This window comes from Megascapheus bottae, chromosome 20 (genome assembly GCF_031878675.1).
Source record: "Megascapheus bottae isolate mThoBot1 chromosome 20, mThoBot2.hap1, whole genome shotgun sequence".
Lineage (NCBI taxonomy): Eukaryota > Metazoa > Chordata > Mammalia > Rodentia > Geomyidae > Megascapheus > Megascapheus bottae.
In genome coordinates, this window is record NC_143528.1 from 40536112 (window position 1) to 40561732 (window position 25621).

The following is a 25621-nucleotide window of genomic DNA, read 5'->3' on the forward strand; positions in this document are numbered from 1 at the left end:
TCACTTCTACCACGAAAGGCTTGCTAGCCCTGACTGACCCGGTGAGGAAAAACACCAGCTGTGCCGTTAGACCAAAACCCCATGAGACAACATGGCAGTGGCAGAAGGGCCCTTGTGACTAGTGTGGCCCAAGACTGTGAAAGGGCCAGCTGCCCAGGGCCCTTCCTGAATCCTCCACAGACATGGGGGCCACAGGAAGCTCCCCAGAAGTCGGGGAGCTACGCGGCACATGCTGAGCTGTTCCTTGGGGAAACTCGTGCTGTGGTCACGAGCTGCACACACTTCTGCCTGCAGCAGCAGGAAGCCACAAGCTGCACACGCTGAGATGAAAAGAACCCACCGGGGACCCCTTTGGACCTGAACCCAGAGCTTCCTGGGACCACTAGAAGGCCGCTCCACACACAGGCCCTGGGAGCTCACGAGCCACCATGAGAAGCCACTGATGTCCTGCAAGGTAGGCCTCTCTCCGTCCCATCTCTACAGTGTGCCAGCTGAGTGCAAGGGGCAAGCACTTTGGGCAAGCAGCAAGAACTTTGTTCTGGGTATTGTAGATGGAGAAAGGTATTACCATAGTCTGTGCCATGGCTACAAATGGATTATCTCTCTTCCTTCCTTCCTTCCTTCCTTCCTTCCTTCCTTCCTTCCTTCCTTCCTTCCTTCCTTCCTTTTTTTCTTCTTTATTTCTTCATTTCTCTTCCCTCCCTCCCTCTCTGTCCCCTGCCTCCTTCTTCCCTCCCCCCTCTCCCTTTCTTTTCCTTCCTCTCTCTTATTTTTGCTGGAATTGGGTCTTAAGCTCAAGGCCTGGGTGTTATTCCTTAGTTTTTACACTTAAGGCTAGTGCTCTACTATTTGGCTAGCTACAGATCTACTCTCAGCTTTTTGGTGGTTAATTGGAAGAAACAGTCTTGCAAATTTTCCTGCCTGGCCTGGCTTTGAACCTCGATGCCCAGATCTCAGCTTGCTGAGTAGCTAGAATGACAAGGGTTGAGCTACTAGAGCTTGTCTTCATTTGCCCTTTCTATGGCAGAGCGATTTTGGATGAATAAAAATGTGTCCATCCATCAGGGTGGATCCTGCATCTGGGGGCTCCAAGCCACAGAGAACGCTGGTTCTGTGTGTAGGGGGGGTAGGGGCTGCGGAGCTGGAGGCAGTTGAACTGGCCTCTGGAGAGGAGGGCAGCCGAAATTGCTGTGCAGGGCTGAGCAGGCACTGAGTACCTGGTCCAAGGTCTGTGCTTAGCCCTGATTTCCTCTTCTTTTGTTTTGAATTGAACTGTGGCACTTTGGGGCCATTGCAGGTGGGGGTGGGGGTGGGTGGATTTAATGATGAATTTTCTGGGGGACTTTCTTTGTGATTGACTTTCCCAGGAAAAGCCAACAGTGGAAGGGATGGTTAGTTGGTGATGTGTTTTGAGAGGAGCTTGGAAAATTCCAGGGTTTTGACAACGTGTCCATTCATTGTAGTTGGCTGTTGGTTTCACCCTTGTGGATCTCCATTACCAAACTGCAGGTGGTTACCTTGTATGGCGGTGGTTCTAGAGAATTCCCTGGTCCTCACTCCTCCAGGCAGGGGATCTTTGTTCACCTCACCTTGGGTGAGAACTGGATCCTGAATGTTGGAAGGAAGCCCGCCAAGCTCAGCCTCACCCGGTAACCAAGGTCACATTGTCAGGGGTAGTCATGCTTCCTCGAGAACTTCTGCTCTGGAGCAATCCTTCTAATTGTGAGGAAACAGAAAGTGAACCTGACGTATTTGACCTTTATATTAGCAAAGTTGTGGAAAACAAGGAACAATCGGTACCGATCAGAGGCGGCACTAAGAGCGATGACAACGACATCCAGAACTCACATCCCAGATCAGGTCCTGGAGTATCAACCACAAAAGATGTGAAGTAGAAAAGCAGATAAAATCTAAAGTCAGCCGGGAGGTCCATTAATATAGATCCACTAAGATGAATATTCCTTAGTTCCAGCATTATCCATGGTTTGGTAAGAGGTTACTATTTGGGGGAAGTGAGGTGAGGGCTATAGAAAAATTCCATGTGAGGGGCTGGGAGTTTGGCCTAGTGGTAGAGTGCTTGCTTAGCATTCACCAAGACCCAGGTTCTATTCCTTGGAGCCACATTCATAGAAAAGCTGGAAGTGGTGCTGTGGCTCAAGTGGTAAAGCACTAGTCTTGAGAAAGCCCATGGACAGGGCTCAGGTCCTGAGTTCAGTCCCCAGGGCTGGCAAAAGCAATTCCATATAATACCTTCATAATTTTTCTGCAAATGCTGGTCCTTCTGGGTTGAAACTCCCCTCCCTCCCTCCCCCCTTCCTCCCTCCCTCCCCTCCCCCTCCCTCCCAGGCCTTAAGCTCACAGGAATCTTTACCATGGCCCAGCCCCCATCCTTTTCCAGGTCCACTCTGTTTCCCTGTCTTTGTGGTACTTATTACTCATTCGTTTGTTGATTGACATATAGTTTCGAGCCCTCATTCAGCATTGGGGTGTTAGCCTCCCAAATGTGACTCTTCTTCGGAAGAGAGACAGGTGCCTAGAGTGGCATTTAGAGCCTGCATGGAGCACACCCAGTGAAATTGGGGTCCACCACACTCCCAGAATCAGTGGCCAGTCACACAGTGGTGACCTGTGCTGGAAAACCCTTCTCCCAGACTGCACTGTGCTCCGCAGACATCACTTGGGAGCTGCTTGGCCGGGCCTGCCTTTGGGACCCATATCACTGCCTGGCAGTGGCTGCTAGAAGCAAGCAGAAGGCGGCCCTAGGCCGGCAGGTTAGAGTATGTGGAAGGAAGAGCTGGGCAGAGCGGCAGGGCCCCCATCCCACCCCGTAGGCTCGGCAGGGCAGAAGCACCTGCTCAGAAGGGTTGCCTTGGCCAGGTGAAGAGATGCTGGGATACTGGTAAAGAAGAAAGTTACGAAGCTGCAGGAAGACAGAGCGCAGATCAAATCACCACACAGAGATGCACATCATAAAGCACAGCGGCGCAGGACAGAGTCAGAGCGGTGGTTATAAGCTTCAAGGACCTTTCCTGCCACATCTGCTTCCCCACAGCCCACATGGACTTGAGATCTTCTGGATTGTACCCCAGTCTGCTGTGCGTGTCCTCTGCCACATGGACTCAGCTCCTCTACTACAGTGCTCTGGCCCAGTGCGAGTCCTCTCTCTGCTCCTGGTACCCAGGCCGTCCTGAGGCTCCCAGCACCTCTGCAGCTGCTGGGACTCTGGCCTGCATGTTGAATGCCTCTCGGAGCTCTTTGAGCTGCATATCAGCACCTAACACCCAGCACCATGTCTGGCTGGCTCAGGGCATCCTCTGAAACCAGTTTTGTTTTTTAAATAATTCAGCAAGTTTACTGACAGTGGAGAGTACAGTGGAGAGTACAGACCTCCCCAGGGAGGAGCCCCAGAGCTGAGTTCACCAACGTCCCCCAGGGAAGTGGACTTCATGCTTTATTAATTCTCCTCTCGCCCTGGGACACGACTGATCAGCGAGAGTCCACACGCTTGCGTGGGTCCGCCGGACTCTGCCACTAAGCACCAGCGCGGAAGCAAGTCTGATGGATGGTAGCCAATAGTTCACGAATGCCAAAGTGAACCTGACGCGTCATACTTGGTCCTGCAAGCGTTCTTACCTCAGTAAACCTGAGAGGGAGCCTGGGGCGTAATGGGAAGAAGTATTTGGGCAGGAGCCTGAAGCACTATGGGAACAGCAAGCACCATAATGGGCCCTGTGTGCCCATCATCTATTCCAACCCACATCTGACCAACCACATGGGAGCTGTCCCCAAGCTTGTGCAGTAGCCTCTGCCACACCAGATGAAGGACCGAGCCACCCTACAGCACGGAGACCCCCGCAGCACTGCGGGACCAAGTCCTCACCTCCTGTTTGCTCTCCCCAGATGAGGGCTGGGCTGGGGCTGAGGGGAGGACATCTGGAGCCTGGCCAGGCAGGCAGCGGGCCTTGGGGCAGAGCTGCAGGCAGCTGGCCCTGCCAGCAGTGACTGGCCAACCACAGGGGCCTCCTGTTGGAGCTGTCCCCTCTATACTTGTCAGCCTGACTGCAGTCTTCTCTCGGTGGCTGCTGGGAAGTTCTGACCTCATGCTCCAAGGGGGGGGGTGCCATGGAGACCCCCTGGCATCAAGTGGTGTGAAGAATGGCACTTGGCAGCCGAGGGCCTCTAATATTAGTCTCTCACCATCAATATATCTCCCCGGATGCATCACTCACCCGCACTGGATGCCAGTCTAACTGCAGTTGGTGGGAGCGAGGAAAATGAGCCAATCCAGTGGATTTAGACGTGCAAGTTCCTCGCCCTGGTTTCCCAAGCCAGTCCCTGCTGAGGACCTAAACTGAGTGGGGTCTGCTGAGAACCAAGAGAGGGAGGGGTGTGCTGGAAAGGTGGACCCAGTCCTCTCTGCGCTTTCCCGTGCCAGTCTGGGGCTTGTGGGCTCTTCACATGGGGAGAAGGCACAGAAGGAGCTGGTTGCCCCTGGAAAAGAGGGGCCAGTTGGGAGAGCAGGCGTAGTACTCTGACGTAACCCCAAGAGTGATATTGAAAACAGACACAAGCCTCGTTCCCTAGAGCTATAGCTCCGTTTGTCTGCAGGTTTTCCTCACTGGACACAGGAGGGCTCCACTCTGTGTGTGGGGGAGCAGGGGGGTTGTCTTTTGCTTAGGTCTTTTCTTATTCAAAGCTGGTGCTTTCTCACTTGAGCCATACGTCCACTTCCAGCTTTTTGCTGATTAATTGGACACAAGAGTTTCAGGAATATATTTGTCCAGGTTTTCCACTGACACCCACCAGTGGTCTTGGCTCCGACTGTTTCCTTTCCCCTCTTCACTATTGAAGCATCTTCCTGAGGATCCCTGCCTACTCAGTGACCGTTTTTGAGGCTGCATAATATTCTATTATGTTCAACTGCAGTTAGTTTGCTTTTTTTTTTTAACTACTGGAGAGGACAGAGATGAAAAACAAAATAACAAAATAACACACAGCTTGCAAAAGCTGTTCTGAACTACCTCATGCAAGTGGAAGCTGTTCTTTTATAACTTTTCCAAGAAATGGCAATTAAATGGGGGGATGAAATGCTGGGGGGGGGGAGATGGGGCGGTGCTGGCTGAGTGCTTAATTCTCTGTTGTCTGGCTCCCTGACGACCAGATTTCTGGCCAGGCTTGCTAATGTGGTCTTTGGCCAGAGAACAGACTTTTCTCTCTGTGAAGTGAAGTGACTCAGAGGGGAAGGACCCAGATAGCTGCAGCCCCATTTGTTCGTAATCAGAAGTCTGTGAACCCTTGAGGGGGCTCTGCCGGGAAGGGGGCTCTGAAATTAGGTGCCAAATTTGGCATGTACCTTTCAATTTTTTTTTTAGCACAAATGTTTATCTATGTTAAATGCTAATAGTAGTAAAAGTATATGAGCAAAGCTCCCTTACTGGGCTTTAAAAATAAAATGGAGCCAGTTTATTATTTTTTTTAATGGCATGTATGTGCTTCCTGTGTGGAGTCTTCAGGTCCTCCAAATTCCCCAAGGACTGTGGTCCCTTATTTTTTTCAAAAAAAAAATTCATTGTTTAGAATATCATTTTTTTTGCCAGTCCTGGGCTTGAGCTCAGGGCCTGAGCACTGTTTCCTTGGACTTTCTCAAGGCTAGAGCTCTAGCACTTGAGCCTCAGCACCACTTCCAGCGTTTTTCTATGTATATGGTACCAAGGAACCGAACCCCGGTCTTCGCGCATGCTAGACAAGCACTTTAACCACTAGGCCAAACTCCTGGCCCCTAGAATATCATTTTAAACAATGTATTTTGAACCAGACATTAAAAAAATAATCTGTGTGGTATATATGCTCGTTTTCTCTCTCCCTCCCTTACTTCTTTCCTCCCTCCTTTTTTTCCTCCCTCCTTCTTCCTCCCCCCTCTCCTTTCCCCTCCTCCTCTGTCTCCCTCCTACCCTGTTGGGGTGTCTGGGATTGAAGTCACAGAAGTGAGGAGACCTGTGCCATGGCAGGGGCGCACACTGTGATGTGAAAGATGAGGAAATGGAGGCCCCGAAGTCCTGGGCATAGCATATGCGGAACTCTGGACTTGAAACAAGTCCCTGTAACCATTCCATTATGACCCCCTTTCCCCGCTTCCCTGGCCTTACTGGTTTAACTCAGCCCCCTGCACTGGCTCGGCTAGCATTCTACCACTTGACTGACACCTCCAACTGTGTTGCTTTGGTTTATTTTTCATGTAGGGTTTCAAGCTTTTTTCCCAGGGCCAGCCTTAGCGGTCTTCCGACCTCTGTGTCCTGAGTGGCTGGGATTACAGGTGTGTGCTACCACTTCCAGCTGGGCTTTTAAGGTAGGATCCGGAGCACCTACGTTTTGCCAGAGGTCAGCCAGGGACTGTAATTCTGCCTCTCCTGCAGCTGTAGGGACAGTCTTGGGCTCTCAGTCTCTGTGTGAGGGTCTTAACTAAAGGAAATGCGTTGCTGTTTTCAGAATAGATCAGTCCCCACTGGTTTTGCATTTCTCACCAGGAAGTCAGAGCGACATAGAAATATTTGTGGGCAGTTAATGATGTTTTTCTGCTAGCAGCAGCAACATAGGAAGCAAGCTGTATGTGTCAAACTGAAATGTTACCAGATAAAGCTAAGGAGCCAGGAAAACAAAGAGAGACCAAGCTCAGAACTTCAGCCACCAGGGCGGAGCCACGAGTCCCACCCCTCCTTCCCACTTCAGCCCGTGGCTTCCCGGACACGTCGGGGCCTTGCTCTTCCAGCAGCTGTTGACCACGCCACACTCCTGTGTGCTCCAGCTTCCTTCCCAGTGACCCCGACACTCCTGGGTGTCCATGGAGATAAAGACAGGGCGTAGTTCAATCCTAACTCTCCTTGCTAAGCCCGGTCCCCTGTCATTCCTGAATGCCCGCCGTCTCCGTGGATAGGGAAGGACTCCCTGAGCGTGGGCAAGCCACCTAGTCAGAAGGCCGTCTCTGATCCAGTGCAGCCCTGCTCAATGGCTGCAGCGCCTGTGGTCCACACAGGCCCCTACTCTGCCTCCTCAGCGACCTGGGCTGGGTTAGGAATGACCCTCTGCCACCACCGTCCTAGCCCACCGTTCTCTGTGGGCAGCAGGATGTTGGGGGGAGATGAATCAGTAGCATTTTGTTGTATTATGGTATCTCTTGATTGCTTCCCTCATTCATTCATTCAAAGACAAGAATGGATATCCCCTGGTGACCCGTGAATCCCTGGGTAAAACACTGGTGATCTGGAGGGTGAAGGCTCTAAGTGTTCTCAGTGAGTAATGGTGCTTTCATTTGACTTAATTTCATCTTTTAGAGAAAGCAGGAAACATATTTCTTCCCCTGTTTGTAGATAAACCAACAGACTCTCAGAGATTTCAATGTTCTTTTTGTCCCCAATCATACAGGTCTTTGAAGTAATAAGTATAGTTCGGGATCCATCCTGTGCCGTGCTATAACGTAACCTTGGAACCCATTCAAAGTAGTTTGTAGATTTCAAATCTTTTACTATGAACTCATTCAGGAGCTTGCTCTCATAAACACCCCCTTTGTTTTACCTTGTGATGCCAAATTACCTGCTTTAGGGCCTTGCTTTTTAAAAGTAATTATGGAGTCTGGGAATGTGGCTTAGTGGTAGAGTGCTTGCCTGGCATAAATGAAGCCCTGGGTTCGATTCCTCAGTACCACATATATAGAAAAAGCCAGAAGTACGGCTCTAGAGGTAGAGTGCTAGCCTAGAGCAGAAGCAGCTCAGGGATAGTGGCTAGGCCATGAATTCAAACCCTGGGACTGGAAAAAAAAATTATGTATTCAACAAAGGCAAGGAGCAAGGTTTTCTAGAAAATTCTTTTGTCCTTGATGAAATATTTTCATTGCAGGTGTGTCATCTTGCCTGAGCCCTGTCCTCTGCTCCCTGTGCCTGAGTGACAAGACTGCTGACCACTCAGTACGGGCAGCTCTGGAATGTGTGCGCGCGCACGTGTGTATGTGTTGATACTAGAGCTTGAACTCAGGGCCTGGGCACTGACCCTTGTATTTTCCACTCAAGGCCAGCATTCTGCTGGACACACACACACACACACACAGAGTAGAAAAAGATTTTTAAGTGGTGTGAGCTAGTTATTACCTGATCAACTTTAGTGCTGGACTTAAAGATACACGAGTACTTAATAACTCATACATCGGGTTTTATATCCAAGTGTCTTCTAAAGACTCCATTTCAAACCCTGCATCACATTGATTTCAGGCTTTTTTTTTCCCAGTCTTGGGCTTGAGCTCAGGGCCTGAGCACTGTCCTTGAACTTTCTCAAGGCTAAAGCTCTACCACTTTAACCTCAGCACTACTTCCTGCTTTTTTAAAAAATATGTGGTACCGAGAATCGAACCTGGGTCTTTGTGCATGCTAGGCAAGCAATCTATCACTAGGCCAAGCTCCCAGTCCCCCCCCCCTTTATTTTTTGTGGATCACGGGGCTTGAACTCACCTGGGTGCTATCCCTGAGCTCTTCAGCTCAAGGTTTCCACCCTACCCCTGGGCCTGGGCGTTGCCCCTGAGCTCTGCTGTTCAAGGCTAGCACCTTACCCTTGAGCCAAGCCCCACTTCCCATTTTCCGTTTTCTACTGGTTAATTGGAGATGAGAGTCTCAGGTCCTTTTGTGCCTGGGCTGGCTTTGAACCTTGATCTTCTGATCTCAGCCTTCTGAGTAGCTAGGATTTTACAGGTGTGAGCCACCACCCAGCTTGATTTCAGTTTTATAACAAGTTTAGAAAGGTGGCTGTCTCCCCCTCAAAAGACTAAATAATATGAAAAATACTAACAGAGGTAGTCTCTGGGTATGGTAAATGTGGTACATTTTCCCCCTATGGTCTTCTATATTGACATTTTTCTATGATGATGAGCACACACTATTTTCAGATAAAGTTTGGTCTCATCAGTAAGTAGAAGATTAGTCTGGGTCTGGTGGTGCATAGGTGTAAAACTAGTACTCAGGAGGATTGCGCTAGATGGTGTAAAACTAGTACTCAGGAGGATTGCGCTAGACGGTTGCGAGTTCAAAGGCCAGGCTGAGGTACTAAGGGACTATAGTAAGAAGAGAAAGGAAGCTGGGTGCGGTGGCTCACGCCTGTAATCCTAGCTACGCAGGAGGCTGAGATCTGACGATCAAGGTTCAAAGCCAACCAGGCACAAAAGACACAAAAGAGTGTGAGACGGTTACCTCCAATTAGCCTCTAGAAAACTGGAAGTGGGGCTTGGCTCAAGGGGTAGGCGGTAGCTTTGAGCTGAAGAGCTTAGGGACAATGCCCAGGCCAAATTCAAGCCCTATGATCCACGAGAGAGAGAGAGAGAGAGAGAGAGAGAGAGAGAGAGAGAGAGAGAGAGAGAGAGAGAGAGAGAGGGAGAGGAGAGGGAGAGGAGAAGAGTGGACAGGGGAAGGGAGGGAGAGAAGAGTTGGAAAGAAGGGAGGGAGAGGAAAGAAAAGAAATGATCATACCAAAGTACAAACAAATTTAGCTTATTGATATTGAAAAATACATAGAAATACTTCTAGAAACAGCAATTTGGGTCAAACACAATATTTAACATTATGGAAGAGTAGGATGCAAGCCAGGCGTAGTGGCTCAAGCCTGAAATCCTAGCGACTCAGGAAGCTGAGATCTGAAGATCGCTGTTCAAGCCCCACAACCAACCAACCAAAAAAAAAAAAAAAACCCAGCAACAACAACAAAAAAGAGTAGGATTCAATTCACAATGGAACAAGAAGTCAATATTAAGAAAACATATTTGTGAAATTTGTCCTAATCAGCAAGTCAAAATGGAAAAGCACGGTTGAATGTCTAGGTAAGTGTTTTTAAAGATATTCAACACAATTTGCTGACATATCTATAAAAGTTTCTTGGGATCCAGAAAAAGAGAAACATCAAGTTATTTAATGCCAGATCATTAACCAAATTCAGGAGACAACAGGGTATTTAGTAACCGGGGTACTGTTTAATGTTGTTTTGGAAATTACTTTCTCTTAGTAGATTCACATTATTTTCTTCTGGAGTTTCCTTGCTGTTCAACCTTTGGCCTTTGCTCTTTAGGACTTTGATTAGGCTTAGGAGGTTGGGAGCTGCAGCCAGCTGTGTATGCTATGGCTTTGTGTGGTTATGGGAAAACAGTCAACTCAGCGTCGTTTCCAGGTGACCTTCATCCTTTCCCTGGGTGACCTTGACCGTCTTCTGCTTTCCCCCCATCTCCATCTGCGGGGCTCTCTCTTTGGGTTCCTTTCTCCTCCGTGGTGGCATGCCTGCATCCTTTCCCAACGCCGCTCTTTGACTTTTAGCCAGCGGTGTGGATGTCTGTGAGATGGTGGTCTCTCTATCTTGCTCTTCTGCTTTGTGATATCTGTGCTGTTCTGGAACCATTTCCCAGCCACAAAATTTTAGAATTAGCCTGCATAAGATCCCTCCTCCGAGCTGGGAGCTGGCTGCCCATGTCTAATGCCAGCCATTCAGGAGGGGGGGAAGATCTGAGGATTGCAGTTTGAAGTCAGCCTGGACAGAAAAGCCAGAGACATTTTGCCAGGCACTGTTGGTACCCAGCAAAAATTGTAATAAGTATGAATACTAGCATCTCTGCTACCTATGAAAGGTGCAGGTGGAGTATCATCGTGCCCCTTCCTTTAGCCCTCTCCAGCAGTCCCCTCTCCACAGGCATCTGCATTTGTTCCTGCAGTCTGCCATCCAGTGTGTCACCCATGCACCCCTCTACTGCGGCTTTGGGCTTCTTTCTCATGTCATAGCACTCCCAAAGCTCACTGTGGTGTTGGAGATATTTGTAACTTATCACAACCACAATCACCACTTATCCATTCACACAAAGCTCTGTGGTTCCCAGCTGGGAACGACTGTGAGGAAACCTTACTGAGGATATACATTTTCATTTCTCTTTGGTCAGTGAATAGAAAGTCTATTAACAATTTCCTTTTTATTCTTGGGTTATGCTGCTGCTCATATATTTAAAGTCATTACCAAGCCCAAAGCCCCCTAAATGGCTCCTATGTCGGCATCTAGGAGTTTGCAGTTTTATATTTTACATTTGGTCCTCTGGTTCATGGTAAGCTAACGTGTGAGAGAGATGTGGAGAACCCTGCTAGTTTTTGCATGCAGGTGATCAGGTGTTTAGTTTTCTAGCACAATTCTTGACAAGACTCCCCGTCCTCTGTTGAGTTGAATGATCTTGGCTGCAGATCATTTCTGGGCTCTGTTCTGTTCCAGTGATCTGGCTGTCTGTACTGTCACCTACACCACTTCAAAGCATTAGAGAAAGTGTGGAAGTAGAGTTGGTCCCTAACTGCCCCCTGTGTTCTCTTGAGCCTTCCATCTCTGCACAGAGACTCCAGAACTGCTTTGCTAATATTCATGAAATAACTTCCTGAATCTATTCATCCAGTTGAGAAAACATGTTTTTGACAGTATCGAGTTGCCTTATCCATAAACATGGATATTTATATAGATCTGTTTCTTTTATCAAGGATGTGTGATTTTCTTTATATAGACCTGGTGCATATTCGTTTGATGTAGACCTAAGTGTGTGGGACCTAAGTAGGTATTCATGGTAGCATTGTGGATGATATTGATGGTTTGTTTTGCTTGTTTGTTTATTTTTTTGTCAGTTGTGGGGCTTGAACTCTGGGCTTGGGTGCTGCACCTGAGCTCTTCAGCTCAAGGCACCACCATACCCCTTGAGTCACAGCGCCACTTCCAGTTTTCTGGTGGTTAATTGGCAATAAGAGTCTCTTGGTCTTTAGTGCCGGGGCTGGCTTTGAACCGTGATCCTCAGATCTCAGCCTCCTGAGTAGCTAAGATGACAGGCGTGAGCCACCACGCCAGGCTGGTTTGGTTTTTGAGGCAAGGTCTCACTGTACGGCTCAGATTGTCCTGAGACTCACAGTCCTGCCGCCTCAACCGCCCGAGTGCAGCATGGCAAGGGCATTCCCCAATCATTTCTGCTGTTTTCCAGGGCCTCTGTAGCCTCTCTACTGACTTACATTTCCATCACGGGCAAACTCATCCAAGACTGGCTTATTTCTTCTCAATCATATTTTTAATTTTCAATAATGCCCTTTTCTGGTTATTTCAGAGGAGGAAAATGGGGGAAGGAGAAGGAGGAGGGGTGGAAGGAGAAGAGGAGGGGGGGGACAAGGAGGGACGTGGAAAGCTTCTCTTATTATAGAAAAAATACCTTGGAAAGTACCACAGTGATGCTGGTTATCACAGAAGGAAATGTTACTTCCTCTTGTTAAAAAAAAAACCCTTTAGAAATAATGAACACTTGTACGGAGGACAGAATGAATTAATTTTACTTGCAGGGAGATTATTTGTGAGGGACTGGGCTGAAGGAATTTCCAGGGTCTGTAGGATTGTGCTTCAGTGGTTTTTATAACACCTACTTCACAAGCAAGGCCAGAAGGTGCCCACACCTGTAATCCTAGCTACTCAGGAGGCTGAGATCTGAGGACAGTGGCTCAAAGCCAGCTAGGGCAGGAGAGTCCTTGAGACTCTTATCTCCAATTAACCACAAAAAAAGCCAGAAGTGGAGCCATGGCTCAAGTGGTAGAGCACTAGCCTTGACTATAAAAGGACAGGAGCAGCGCCCAGACCTAGAGATCAAGCCCACAGAGCAAAGTAACTCCACTAAAGTAACAAGTCCATGAGTGAATTTCTCACCTCGTGTTTAAAAATGAAAACAAAATTAAAAACCAAAAACCCCGAAAAGCATGTTAGATCTGTGCTCCATCAATACAAAACACGAAAGTAATTATATTGCTATTTGAGTGAGTCACTAATATATTTTAGTCATCGCTGTTGTAAGGATGCGTTTTTCTTTTAGTTCTGGGTTCTGATGTTTGATAGCAGATGAGCCTTGGTTTGGTTATTTTTCAGGTACTTTTGCCTGCAGCCATCCTTAAACCATGACCCTGCTACTACAGCCTTTCTCATAGCGAAGAACACAGCTGCATGCTACCAGGCCTGTCTACTTGATTGTGATGGGGCTCTCAAACCAGGCTGTGATGTCAGCCTCCCCAGGTAGCTGGATGACAGGCGTGAGCCTAAAGACTTTTAAAACTAGACACACACAGCGTTCCCACCACCAAAATAAAACACGAGCGGTAGAGTACTCTCCCAGCACGCACGAAGCCCTGGGTTCCATTCCTCCATACCACATACTCAGAAAAAGCCAAAAGTGGTGCTGTGGCTCAAGTGGCAGAGCACCAGCCTTGAGCTGAAAGTCTCCAAAGACAAGTGCTCAGGCCCTGAGTTCCAGCCCCAGGACTGGCAAAAACAAAAAAACAAAAAAACAAAACCAACAACAACAACAAAAACCATGGCATTTTATTCATAAAAGGGAATTGCATTTGTCTTTGAATTGCCGCGTGTATCCAGGCTTCTTCATCGGGTCGGCAGAATCAAATGTAGGTGACTCCGCGAGCCCCATTTTGTTTATGTAGTGCAGCTGGGCAGGAACGTGGTCTTCCTTCCTGGAGCTCTGAAGCTCTATTCTCGTGCCCCTCAGCACCGTGCGGGGAGGGGGTGAATTGCCCAGCAGAAGTAGGTTTGGTTTTTCACACTGAAATAGGGTGTACTCTTCACGAGCCTGGGAGCTGCCCCTGTCCCCAGTCTCCAGGGGCCATACGTGGTGGCTGTGTGCTCGCCCCTGGGCGGGAAGCTCACTTGCGCAGTGACCCTGACACTTCACTGTGGAACCACAGAGCGGTGACTCCCCCAGGCCCTGCTGCCAGCCTCCTGGGGAGCTGGCAGCCTGAGCAGTGCTTGAATGGATGCCAGGGGGGCACCCAAGACTTCTAAAGAGTACGACACGAGACATTATCATGGTGCCTGAGTAATCTAGCGTACCCTACAGTCAGCCAGTGTTTTGGTGGTGGGCTCTGAGCCTCCCCCATGTGTCTTAGGTTAGGCCTGCTGGGCAGGTGCGACTCTCACAGCACTCCTATTCAACTTCCCCACCAGAGGCAGGAAAGGAACGGGATCTGCTGGGCCAAGGCACTGACCCAGCCGATTAAAACGCCTGGGTGAAGGAGACATGATGCATGAGCCACCGAGAAGAAGCAAAATGCAGAGCGTTCTGGAGGACTGCTTTATAGATCAGTGACACGAGACGGCCCTGCTCGGAGGACTGGAAATCACTCACTGTGTGGATCCCATGCAGAGAGAGAGAGAAAAACACAGGGTCAGGGGCCCTGTGTGACATGACATGGGCTTAGAGGGCGGGGCGGCCCACAGCGACGTGGCAAGAAAGTGGCCTTGTGACGTAGAGACCCATACAGTGTACAGGGACCTGAGAAGACTGACTTGATGTCACTTCTCCACCTGTTAATTTGTGATTTATTATCAAACACTCTGAGAAAGTTTTAAGGTAACTATTGAATGTAGGTGAAGAGTATGTAAGGGCTTATTATACTGTATAAGGTGTTTTTTAATGTTTCGTAAAAAGTAGTCCTAATCTAAATAATGATACCCCAGGCTGCCTCACCACGTCTGGCTGGTGCTTGCTCCCAGGTAATGGATTTCTTCTTGCTGAGCTCAACAAATCCTTGGCCTGAGCTGCTCCTCTGCATGTCATTTTTCTCCCTTGAATTGCTGGGACTCAGATGGATGCCCACCCTGTTTAGCTAACCGCTAGAGAGCTGAGACAGAAGGCTTTCCTTCCTTCTCTATTTCACTGTGCTGACAGAACCTGGTCTGATCTGAACCCAGAGAAGACATGCTCATAATAGCCCCCCACACACATACACCCAGAGAGGAGTGAGTGACTTGGGGCGCTCCAGGCCGATGGAAGGCTGGGCGGGTGAGACAGAAGTGAGGGAGATGTAGCTCACGTTAGGTGGGTCTCCCACACTGGCTCTGTGCTGGCATTAACTGCCTGGCAGCCGCTGTTTCCACTTCTGGCCAAACGCAGTGAGGATGGGTGGAGTTCTCGCGAGGCCTCCGGTGTCCTCCTCAAGTTTGGGAAGAACAAACTTGAGCGGGTTCTCCTCATCTCGAAGAAGATTCCTAAAAAGCTGTCGCTGGCCTTCAATTCCTGCATTATCTGTCCAGCTGCCCACGTGGCTGGCATCTAACAAAATCTCCCTCTTGGTGAGGGCCCCAGGTGCTCACGGGTGTGCACGACTTTCGTGGTGACAATGGACAATGACAATGGAGGTCTCGGGCCCCTTTGGAGTCCATGTGCCCCTCTGGCCGGACGCCTGTCCCAGCCTCTGAGAGCACCCAGACCTTCCCCACCATTGCGTCAGGCCAGGTCATTGCGGTGTCCCCAGTGCAGTCCTGTCTCCTCTCTGGGCCTCTGAGAAGGAGACCGGTGTACAGCTCATGCTAATGGGATGCCCTCACCCCCCGCCCAGCCCGCATGGCGACGCTGAGTCCTCGCTGGTCCTCGCTGGCCTGGGCCTTCACCTTCTTGCCCGGCCAGAGGGAGCTGGGTGCGAGGACGGGCCTGGGTCTCACGGTGCTCTGCCCCGTGTTTTCTTACAGGATGGGACTGCTGAGCAGTAAGAGGCAGGTCGGCCAGAAGGCAGAGGGCTGGAGCCCCAAGAAGCCTGGCCCCCAGGGAAAGGTGCCCCCGCCGCTGCCGCCCCTGGTGAGTGACCAGCCCCTGGGTCAGCATGTTTTCAGAGGGCCCTGTGCCCCCATTGTCTGACCTGGAGGCTCCTGGTGTTGGAGTCACCCCGTGGTCGTGGGCTCACGACTGTGGTTTAAAGCCAGCTGTGTGTATGTCACTCTTCTTCCTGCAGCTGGGCTGTCCCTGACGTGTTTCTGGTCTGCAGATGCAGAACTGGGACCACGGGACACACACTGGGGAACGTGCACTGCTCCAGTTTTAGGAAAACATACCCTTAAACACCCTTCAGAAACTCCATCTTTTACAGGCCAGTCATGGGGACTGAACTCAGGGCCTGAGCACTGTCCTTGGGCTTTTTCAAGGCTAGAGCTCCACCACTTGAGCCATAGCACTTTTTTCTATGTATGTGGTGCCTTGGAATTGAACCCGGGTCTTTGTGCATGCTAGGCACGAACTCTCCCACTAGGCTAAACTTCCAGCCCGATTTCTGCCCCCATTAAGGCTGGGGGTCTCTCCACTCACAGTCAGGGCAAAGATGGCCTGGTGGTCTGGAGGTGGGCCTGGCTTGGTATCCAGCTCAGTCCTCTGGCCGTCCAGGGTTCTTGCACTGAAGGATGCTGAACTGACTCCGTGTTTCTGTTAAAGGTCCTCTTTAACCACCTCCCCCCTCCACCTCCAGAACAACAGCCAGACCAAGGTAAGGGGGGCGGTTCTTGGGAACCGGGCTTTGTGCAGGAGTGAGGGCTCCAGGATGGAGAGGGGGCTCTCTGTGGGGCAGACGAGCAGCCTGCTCCATGCCCGGCTCCACTGCCCCTCGGGGCTGTCCAGACACCAAGGAGGCGTCTCGTAGTGCACTCGAGCCAGGGGAACTGAAACAAAAGCAAGAAGTTGCTGGAAATAGTGACAGCAATTCAAGCCCAGCTTTCAGAGACTCAGACCCCAGCCTCAGAGGCGATGGCGCTGTGTCCTTACCTGCTGCCCAGGTGAGGGCTTGCAGGGAGCACCCGCTGGTCTCTCACTTCCAGGCCACATCCCTGCCCTCCCTCCTCCTCCTCCACCTCCTCCCTCCTCCTCCTGCTCCTCCTCTTCCCCCTCCTCCTTCGCCTCCTCCTTCCTCCCCTTCCTCCTCCCTCCCCCCCTCCCCTCCCCTCTCCTGACTCCACTTCCACTCTGGCCTCAGGACTGCGGGGATGAGGTCACGAATGAGTAGGGTTTTCTGGAGACCCCAGGCATGGCAGGGCCGGGCAGAGGTGTAGCAATGCCAGTCCTGAGGTGAGCCCACGGCTGGGGTGGCCGCAGGCCTGGGGCCTCCTCCCCTTTAGCACTGGTGAGCTCGAAACCTCTGGGCTTCCCTGTCATGGACTGTTCTAGGAGCCAGAAATGGCGCCCACCGCCTCTGCCCAGGTCCCACTGCCAGGGGCCACCGGGTGGCCATCTCTTGCTTGTCCTTTCCAGAGGAGCATTTTGTGGTGGCCTTGTATGACTACGAGGGGGTGAATGACCGGGATCTGCAGATGGTGAAGGGGGAAAAGCTGCAGGTCCTGAAGGAGTAAGTTTGCAGAGCGCCACCTCCTCTTGGGCCCCTCACTTCCCTCTCCCTGGCCCACCCACCTTGCCCCCCACAGCTGCTGGACTACTTCTCAGGTGACTTCTTCCTTTCCTAGTTGTTCAGCATCTTCTTAAACTCCTATACATCCTTCAAAGCCCACATCACATGTAGCCTCCTCCATGTATCCCTCCTGGCCTCCTCAACATGCAGGTTTCCCCCTTGAGGATCCTTGCTTTCCTGCCCCCCCAGAGATCCTGGCCCCTGAATTAGTTGCGTCCACCTTTGCCACCCCTGGAGACAAGATGCTGCTAATTCTCCTTTCTGCTCTCAGTCCTCAAAGGCTTGTCCTGCAGAGCCCGGAGGACTGGCTTGTTCCTGAATTTCTGCAATGGACAGTGTCTTCCTCCTTCCCCAGCCAGTCCCCACTCACTCCTGAGATTCATCCAGACAGGGCCCGCTGGGGCAGTGGGGCGTCTGGACCAGCTCTCTCCTGCAGGGGGCGTCATCTCCGTCCTCCCCAGCACAGCCCCTGCATCTGAGAGGTCCAGGCAGTCACCTCGTCCTGAGGGACAGGGGGTGGCGCAGGACCTCGTCATCATGAGTTATTCCCCTTTCCTTTCCCCTTTAGAACCGGAGAGTGGTGGCTGGCCAAGTCGCTCGTCACAGGGAGGGAAGGCCTCATCCCCAGCAATTTCGTGGCCCCCGTGGAGACCCTGGAAGTGGAAAAGTAGGTGGATAGACAAGAAGAGTAGTAGCTGCTTCTTCCCCAAGAGTGCTGGACAGGGCAGGGCTAGAACGTGGGCTAGCGGTGAGCTTGAGATTCCAGAGGAACCTGCAGAGGGGCCTGGGTTGAGACTGCACATCTGCACAGGAGTCACCCATACCCAGGGGAGTGGCAGTGATGCCAGCCAGGGCCCCAAGCGGGGCTGGATTCTGCATGGTTTTACAGAGTAACAGTATTAGAGTCACCCAGACGGCATTCTGTGTCTGCTTCAGGGAAACAGCTGGAACACAGCAGACAGGAGGGGTCACTGGGACAAGACGCAAGGCGCATCCTTGGGTTAACATGGGCACGTTTCTGCCTGGAAAGAGGACAGGGGGAGAGAGCCAGGGTGGAGAGGGCCAGGTAGAGAGGACTGCCCACAGGTTGGCTGCTGTTTTTCAGGTGGTTCTTCAAGACCATCAGCAGGAGAGAGGCTGAGAGGCAGCTTCTGGCTCCCATGAACAAGGTTGGCTCCTTCCTCATCAGAGAGAGCGAGAGCAGTAAAGGTGAGCAGGCTGGCCCCACCCTGGCCCGCTGGGCCCTGGAAGCCTGGCTCTGGGATAAGACAAAGCAGATTTGTCCCTGTCTTCCTTCTGGTTTGAGTTGAGACTTCCCAGGCTAAGCTCCTGGGCTAGAGGATTAAGGCTCATGGAAGTATTTGTGGGATCCCCCACCACACCCCTGGGGTATGAGCCGGTCACCCAGTCAGCTGGGAAACAAAAAACTGTCAGGGACAGCCCAGCTGTGCCCCGGGGCACACAGTGAGACTCTATCCTAGAAACTACCGTGCAAAAGAAAACAGGAAGAGTACTGACTCGGTCCTCATAGGCGCAGGCGCTTGGGGGCCCCAGGCCTGGGCTTCCGTGGCTTTGCCTAGTGGACAGCTGAGATTCCTTGGCTTGTGGTGAGGGGCTGCCTAGGAGTTGGGGAGGAAAGCCCCCCACGGCAGTGTGTGAGGATCCTGGGGGCTGGAGGACACAGGGAAGAGCCTCTGACCTGGGGCTAGGGGCTGTGGCAGTCGGGAGGTGGGCTGGCGTGATCCTTTCCCCTTGGCCTCCTTCTGCAAGGAGGTGGTGAGGGAAAGGCAGATCAGCAAAGGAGCACTGGAGTGGGGTTGCGTTTTGAGGTGAATGGTGGTTGTGATGGAGAATGGTAGAAAAATCAGGCAGTGGTAGAAAAAGAGGTGTCCAAGACTGCCCCCTGGTGGTGGAAGGTGGTGAGACGGACCTGGAACGTGCAAACAAAGAAGGAAAGGCACTTTATAAAGACACGTTCAAGGAAAGAAGTTTTTAGCTGGCATTTTTAACCTCTTAACAGGTGACAAATTCATAGATGTGTGTGACAGGCAGCAATTGAACAGATCCTGAAAAATAGCTCATTGTGCTTCCCTACCAAGGCCGTGGGGACTCAGACACGGTGGTTTAGTGCCAGTATTTAAACCAGAAAAGTAAATGAAAGTCCCTCCCCCGCCATATTCTCCATGCTCCATGGCAGGTGGTTGTGGGGGGAGGTGCGGGGGCTGGTGGTAGGATTGGGGCCCAACACGAGCCAGGCTGTCCCCCCAAATTCTCTAAGTTCTGGGGACTGGGGGCCTGTCCAGACCAGTCAGGCAGAGCGAAAAGGAGCCTCGTTCTGACATAGGAAAAAGGAATGTATGCTGGAAGTCATGGGGAGGGAGCACAGAATTGAAGGAACTTGCCTCCCCCCCCCCCCGCCCCCTCCTCATCCTGGTGATTCCCTCACCTCCGTGCCGTTGTGTTAACCCTCTAGGTGCTTTTGCCCTGTCTGTGAAGGACGTGAGCTCCCAGGGGGAGGTGGTCAAGCACTATAAGATCTGCTCGCTGGATGAAGGGGGCTACTGCCTCTCCCCCCGGGCCACCTTCCCCTCCCTGCAAGCCCTGGTGCAGCACTACTCCAGTAAGAGGAATGCGCCCGTCTCTGCTGAACTTAGACCATTTTGGAGTGGGAGGAGGGCGGCAGACTGAAGCCAGACCTAAGGAATTGGTCATCTCCACAGTGGTGTCTCCTGGCACTGCCATGTGGAGAACAGAAAAGTTTTCACTCTTGGAGCGCCCTGCTGCCCTACTGTGTGTATTCCAGGGAGCAGGGGCAGGCACACATTGGGACTTGTGTGGCTGCCCCGGTGCCCTGCATTCCACTTTCTTCTTTCCTGACGCAGAGAAAGGGGATGGGCTGTGCCAGAGGCTGACGCTGCCCTGTGTCACCTTGACCCCCCAGAACCCCTGGGCCCACGATGAATGGGAAATCCCCCGGAAGTCGCTCAAGCTCGTCCGCAAACTCGGGTCTGGGCAGTTCGGCGAGGTCTGGATGGGTGAGTTGAAGCAGCCCCTGTCCCACACCCTGTGTCCTGACTCAGGCAGATGGCACGGTGTGTGATGAGCGGGAGAGGCCGAGGGGTCTATCCAGACACCTTACAGTGAGGCGCTGAGGCGCAGGCTCCTGGGGCGGGGAGGTGGGGCTGGAACTTTGTGAGTGTAGAGAAAGAGAACCCAACTCTCCCAGCCCAACTCCAGCCAGGGGCTGGCTGTGCCACGGACCCGTGTGCCTGGCGGGATAAGGGCCAACACGTCTGGTGTGTGACTTTGCCAGCCATGTGTTGCATAGGTCCAGTGCCCTTCCAACCCCCTGTAGCTTCCCTGACAGGAGCTGCACGGGTGTCTGCTGAGACAGACCACCCGGCGGGCCCAGATAGGGTAAGACTCTGCCCTGCTGGGGGCTGCGGCCTGCACCTTCCCCCTCCCCCAATAGTCCTCACGAGGCCAGCTGGCCCCCTTCTGATCCCTCTCCTCCCCGGGGGCCAGGTTACTACAAAAACAGCGTGAAGGTGGCGGTGAAGACACTGAAGGAGGGAACCATGTCCCCAGAAGCCTTCCTGGGCGAGGCGAACCTCATGAAAACGCTCCAGCACGACAGGCTGGTGCGCCTCTACGCCGTGGTCACCACAGAGCCCATCTACATTGTCACCGAGTACATGGCCAGAGGTGGGCCTCCCGCCCGCCCGCCCTCCCTTCTGGGCCAGGCCCAGCAGGAGGGGAGCCTGGCCAGGAGATGGACTGGCTGTGCCCTGCCGCTTTAGAACATGGCAGCGTGTGGAGAAGGGGGAGGAGGGAAATGGCTGTGTGAGAGGCACGCGCAGTGCTCTGCTCAGGAGCACTGTAGCCAAGGCTTCCGCTTCCAGAGCATGACTGCTGCTCTTGACTCGATATGCCGGGCCCTGGGAGGGAGACAGCGAAGTGGACAGAGCCCGGGCTGGGCAGCATCCAGAGATGGCTGTAGTTCCAGCTCTTACCCTTCCCAGCTGCACGACCATTCACAGTGGTGCGAATGTACCAGGCCTGAGGGCAGAGAGCTGAGGGCCAGCCCGGGCCTCCTGGCTGGCAGAGCTGGGGCCAGGCTTCAGCCGTTACCACCTCCTCCCCTCCTCTGTTCTGGCACTGTCCTGCTTCCTCTAGCCCTCACATGGCCGTCCTCAGATAAAGGCATCACTGGGGGAGCTGGTGCCCCAGCCCCGGGCGGGGGGGGATGGACGGCTGCCCTCCCGTCCCCAGCTGTGCCTTGGATAAGCAGTGGGTGAACTGCATGTTGGGTAAGCACGTCAGTTAAGCAGGAGGAGGAGACTCATCCATCCCCACTCCAGGTCTCCCTGGCCTGGTGTTTTCTTGCTAGGACGTGGTCCCCAGTCCGTTTGCCAGTGAAGGTGGTTAAGCCAACCACACGCGGAAATGCCCTTTGGGGAAATAGTGCCAACTGTAGAGGGAGTTCCACTCCCCACTCCTGTCACTGCCGTTGTTGGCCCCAGACCTGGCTGAACCCTAATTCCTGGGTGGCTAGGGGGTTTGCTCCAGAGCGTGTGCAGCCCGAGGCTGGAGCTCACAGGTGCAGGCAGCCTCATGGGGGTGCCAGACCTGAGATCTGAGGCCTCACCCACTTCCTGCTGTGAGGGAGAGGCTGGCACAGCCAGGACAGGCGCGGCAGAAGTGCAGCGGCGGCTGTCTTCTCCTAGGATGCTTGCTGGACTTCCTGAAGACGGAGGAAGGAGGCAGGCTGCCCATCCCAAGACTGATTGACATGTCAGCCCAGGTTGGTGGCCGTCTACGTGCTGAGGGCTCCTTGAGAAAGGGCCGCCCCCTCCGTGGCCTAGCTGGGTCCCGGGGTGTGGGCTCCCTCCCCGAATTAGGACAGCTTAAATGTCAAGAGCTGGGCAGGGCCTGCAGATAGAAGGCTCGACTCCTGGGTTTCTTCTGTGTGTGAAGAATCTCAGCTTACTCTCCAAGACGGTTGCTGTGCTCACCATCTAGTCCTGTCTGTGGCCAGCAGGATCAGGTTACTTCCTCCCTCTCAGGCCTTGGCTTCACTCACCACACTTGCCCTGGGGGCACGTGCGAGTCACACAGAGTGTGTCAACACTACTTCTCTGAGAAGTTCTTAAGAACTTCTGCCACCTGGGAATTTCAAGGGCCCAGACCTCAGTGGCCCAGACTAATCCTGTGTCCCTTTGGGTCACACTTAGACTTTTTTAGACTATGTGGGAGATCAGAATTAAGGGAGGGTGCCTTCCTCCCCGGGGTTTTCAGCAGATGACTCTGATCCAGCAGGAAAAATGCATCTGGTGGTCCTGTGATATCTGTTAAAACCTACAGTTCTCAGTAAGAAAGCTGTGTCTGTGGTCAGCCTCATTCTCTCTCTCTCTCTCTCTCTCTCTCTCTCTCTCTCTCTCTCTCTCTCTCTCTCTCTCACACACACACACACACACACACACACATACACACACAAACTCACAAACTGCTATGGAGGGGATCTCCTCAGAGTATACCCTAACCACTGTTATCTGCCACTAGTATCATGGCATTGAACTGAGGACACAGATTTTCCACTGAGGTGGGCAGGCACCCTTTGAGGCAGCTAGTGGGATGGGCATGGAAAATTGGCAGTGGCATCTGGTTTCTAATCACACACCAGTGACAAGCCTGTCTGCCCTGTATTCCTCTCCCTTCCCTCGCCCAGCCCCTTGGCTTTTTTTACACCTCACTGCAAAACTTGGGTTGCCCAGGGGCAAAGTCTGCAAGGCTGTGTTAGCTCAGGACCTCAGTGTGCTCAAACACTAGGGTTTGAGAGATAGAAGAGCCAGCCACTCCCTGAGGACAGCTTCTAAGCCATGAGCTGGCCTCCTGCTCACACGCAGGCACGCACACACGCACGCGTGCATGCATGCACTTACCCGAGCAGGTGCATAAACACACCAGGCATATGTGCCCACATCTGGTAACCTGTCCCTTTGCTCCCCGGCCCAGAGCGCCTTTGCTTCCTCCCTCATGTCCCTGTCAGCGGGTCTGAGTCACAGTTGCTATTATTGAAGTGTCCTACATGAAGGCAAGTCAGCTGGCTGGCTGTTGCTGGGCTCGGTTTCTCCCCTGTCACTGGTGATTGCACTCTAGCTTCAGGCAGAAGCTTCACTGCCTGGGCAGTGCCTGCAGAGGTTTCTTCTCTGTGGAAACAGGCCCGGGTCCACTCTTTCTTGGTTGGGGTGTGTTTCCAGTACTGGCCAACAAGTAGTAGGTGATAAGCTGAGTAGTGTGAGCACAGCTCAGGCACTGGGTGTTCAGTACCCTATACTTGCTGGCGTGTGATGGGGAAGGATTTCCCATGGGAATAAACGCTGCTGCAGATGGAGGCAGATGGGGCTGCACTTGTCAGACAGGATTAGAGCTTCAGCCACAAGCAGCTGCCTCCTCCTCCCCCTCCCTCTCTCCCTCCCCTTCTTCCTTCCATCCTCCTCTTTGCTCTGCTTTTCCTCCCCCTTCCCTTCTCCTCCTTCCTCTTCTCCCCTTCTTCCTCTTCCCCGTCCCCTCCTCCTCCTCCTCTGGTGGTACTGGGGTTTGAACTTGGGGCCTTGTGCTTGGTCTCTTCCTCTAATGCTCGCCCTCTCAGTGTCTTGATCAGGTCAGAGCTGTGACCTCTCAGGGTGACATGACTTGATGGACATCCTGTGTCCCAGGCAGAGCCCAGCTCTAGGAAGAGCACCATGGGGCTTTGCTGGCCTTCCCTGGCTTTCTGCCCTCCCTTTGCTCTCCCTCAGTCTCTTCGGAGGCCTCTTCTTGGCCTCCTAGCTTCCTTTTGCTGTTGCTGCTTAGACTCCTGGAGGCAGCTGCCCGGGAGAATGCACTGCTGTGTGCCTCAACCACCGAAAGTCCTGCACCGCAGCCTTGCCAGAGGTCGGGCTGGACACAGGCTGGCTGGGGGTGGGCAGGGCCTTCTGTTCCCCGGGCTGTGTGCAGACACAGGTGGGACTGTCCGTGCCTTCCTTCTCCTGCTGAGGAGCCCGTCCCTGCAGATTGCCGAAGGAATGGCGTACATTGAGCACATGAACTCCATCCATCGTGACCTGCGGGCAGCCAACATCTTGGTGTCTGAGACCTTGTGCTGCAAAATCGGGGACTTCGGGTTGGCGCGGATTGTGGACAATGAATACACAGCCCCAGAGGGTGAGCAGGGCCCCCAGCCCGGAGGGTGAGCAGGGCCCCGGGCCTGGGTCTCCTCCTGGGCTCCCTTCTGGCTTTCCCTGCTTAAGGGCCCCTAAGGATGGTGGGAGCACCTTTGCCCCCATGTGCCCGCCCTCCTCCTCACCCAGCCCTTCTCCTCATGGGTCCTCACGACTCTGGACACATCATGGCTGGTCCAGCAGCCAGGCCTGGCCCAGCAATGGGGCGGCGGGAAGGGGCAGGGGTGGGTGGGGCAGGGGCTGGGTCGCTGGACACTCCATGGAGCTGCTAGGCTTTTTCTCCCAGGAGCCAAGTTCCCCATCAAGTGGACGGCCCCCGAGGCCCTCCACTTTGGGGTGTTCACGATCAAGGCGGACGTGTGGTCCTTTGGCATCCTCCTCATGGAGCTTGTCACCTACGGGCGTGTGCCCTACCCAGGTAGGCAGCGAGGCCTGCAGCCCCAGCCCCTGTCCCCTGCATGCCTGGGGTGACGCCCTGTTCTTGGTGCCTGAGACCCCCCCCCACCATGCCTCGGTCCTCCTCCACAGGCATGAGCAACCCCGAGGTCGTCCGCAGCCTGGAGCGGGGCTACCGCATGCCCCGCCCAGACACCTGTCCCCCGGAGCTGTACTGCAAGGTCATCTCCAAGTGCTGGCGCAGCCGGCCAGAGGAGCGGCCCACTTTCGAGTTTCTGCAGTCGGTGCTGGAGGACTTCTACGCGGCCACCGAGGGCCAGTACGAGCTGCATCGCTAGCAGCCAGCCCCACTGGGGAGAGCCTGAGCCTGGGGACTGTCCCTGCGCATGCCCGCTCCCCTGGCCCTCCCCACTGGGGCAGCCTGCAGAGGCAGGGCAGGTGGCTGCCAGCTTCCCAGGTGGGGAAGCCAGGGGTGCCATCAAAGCCCAGCCACCCTCCCTGGCCGTGACTCACTGGGCGAGTCGGTGAGCAAAGGGAAAGGGGCACATTAGTGCTTCACCTCCCTGTGTGCAGCTAGGTCAGGTTCTCAGGATCATCGCTGGGCCCATGGCTGGTGCCATCGCCCAGAGATGGGCAGGCAGCCGTGACCTGCTTCCCCAGCACTGCCTACCCTGAGCTGTTCTCTGCCTCCTGGCCCAGAGCCAGGGCCTCGAGGGGTCATCTGGGGAGGGGCAGCCCTGGCCTGGACTGCACTGC

General features: G+C 53.2%; 1 protein-coding gene across 1 annotated transcript; it reads left to right on the forward strand.

Annotated features, from left to right (window-relative positions):
* Window positions 1-25203, forward strand: Blk (BLK proto-oncogene, Src family tyrosine kinase). The gene is made up of 13 exons (XM_090353733.1): window positions 1-454; window positions 15550-15655; window positions 16283-16334; window positions 17093-17186; window positions 17815-17913; window positions 18352-18455; window positions 19720-19866; window positions 20129-20281; window positions 20772-20951; window positions 21974-22050; window positions 24302-24452; window positions 24756-24887; window positions 24998-25203. Exons 2-13 carry the CDS (start codon window positions 15551-15553, stop codon window positions 25201-25203), a joined length of 1500 nt encoding a protein of 499 aa, XP_090209859.1. The 5' UTR covers window positions 1-454; window position 15550.
* The last annotated feature ends 418 nt before the right edge of the window (window positions 25204-25621 follow it).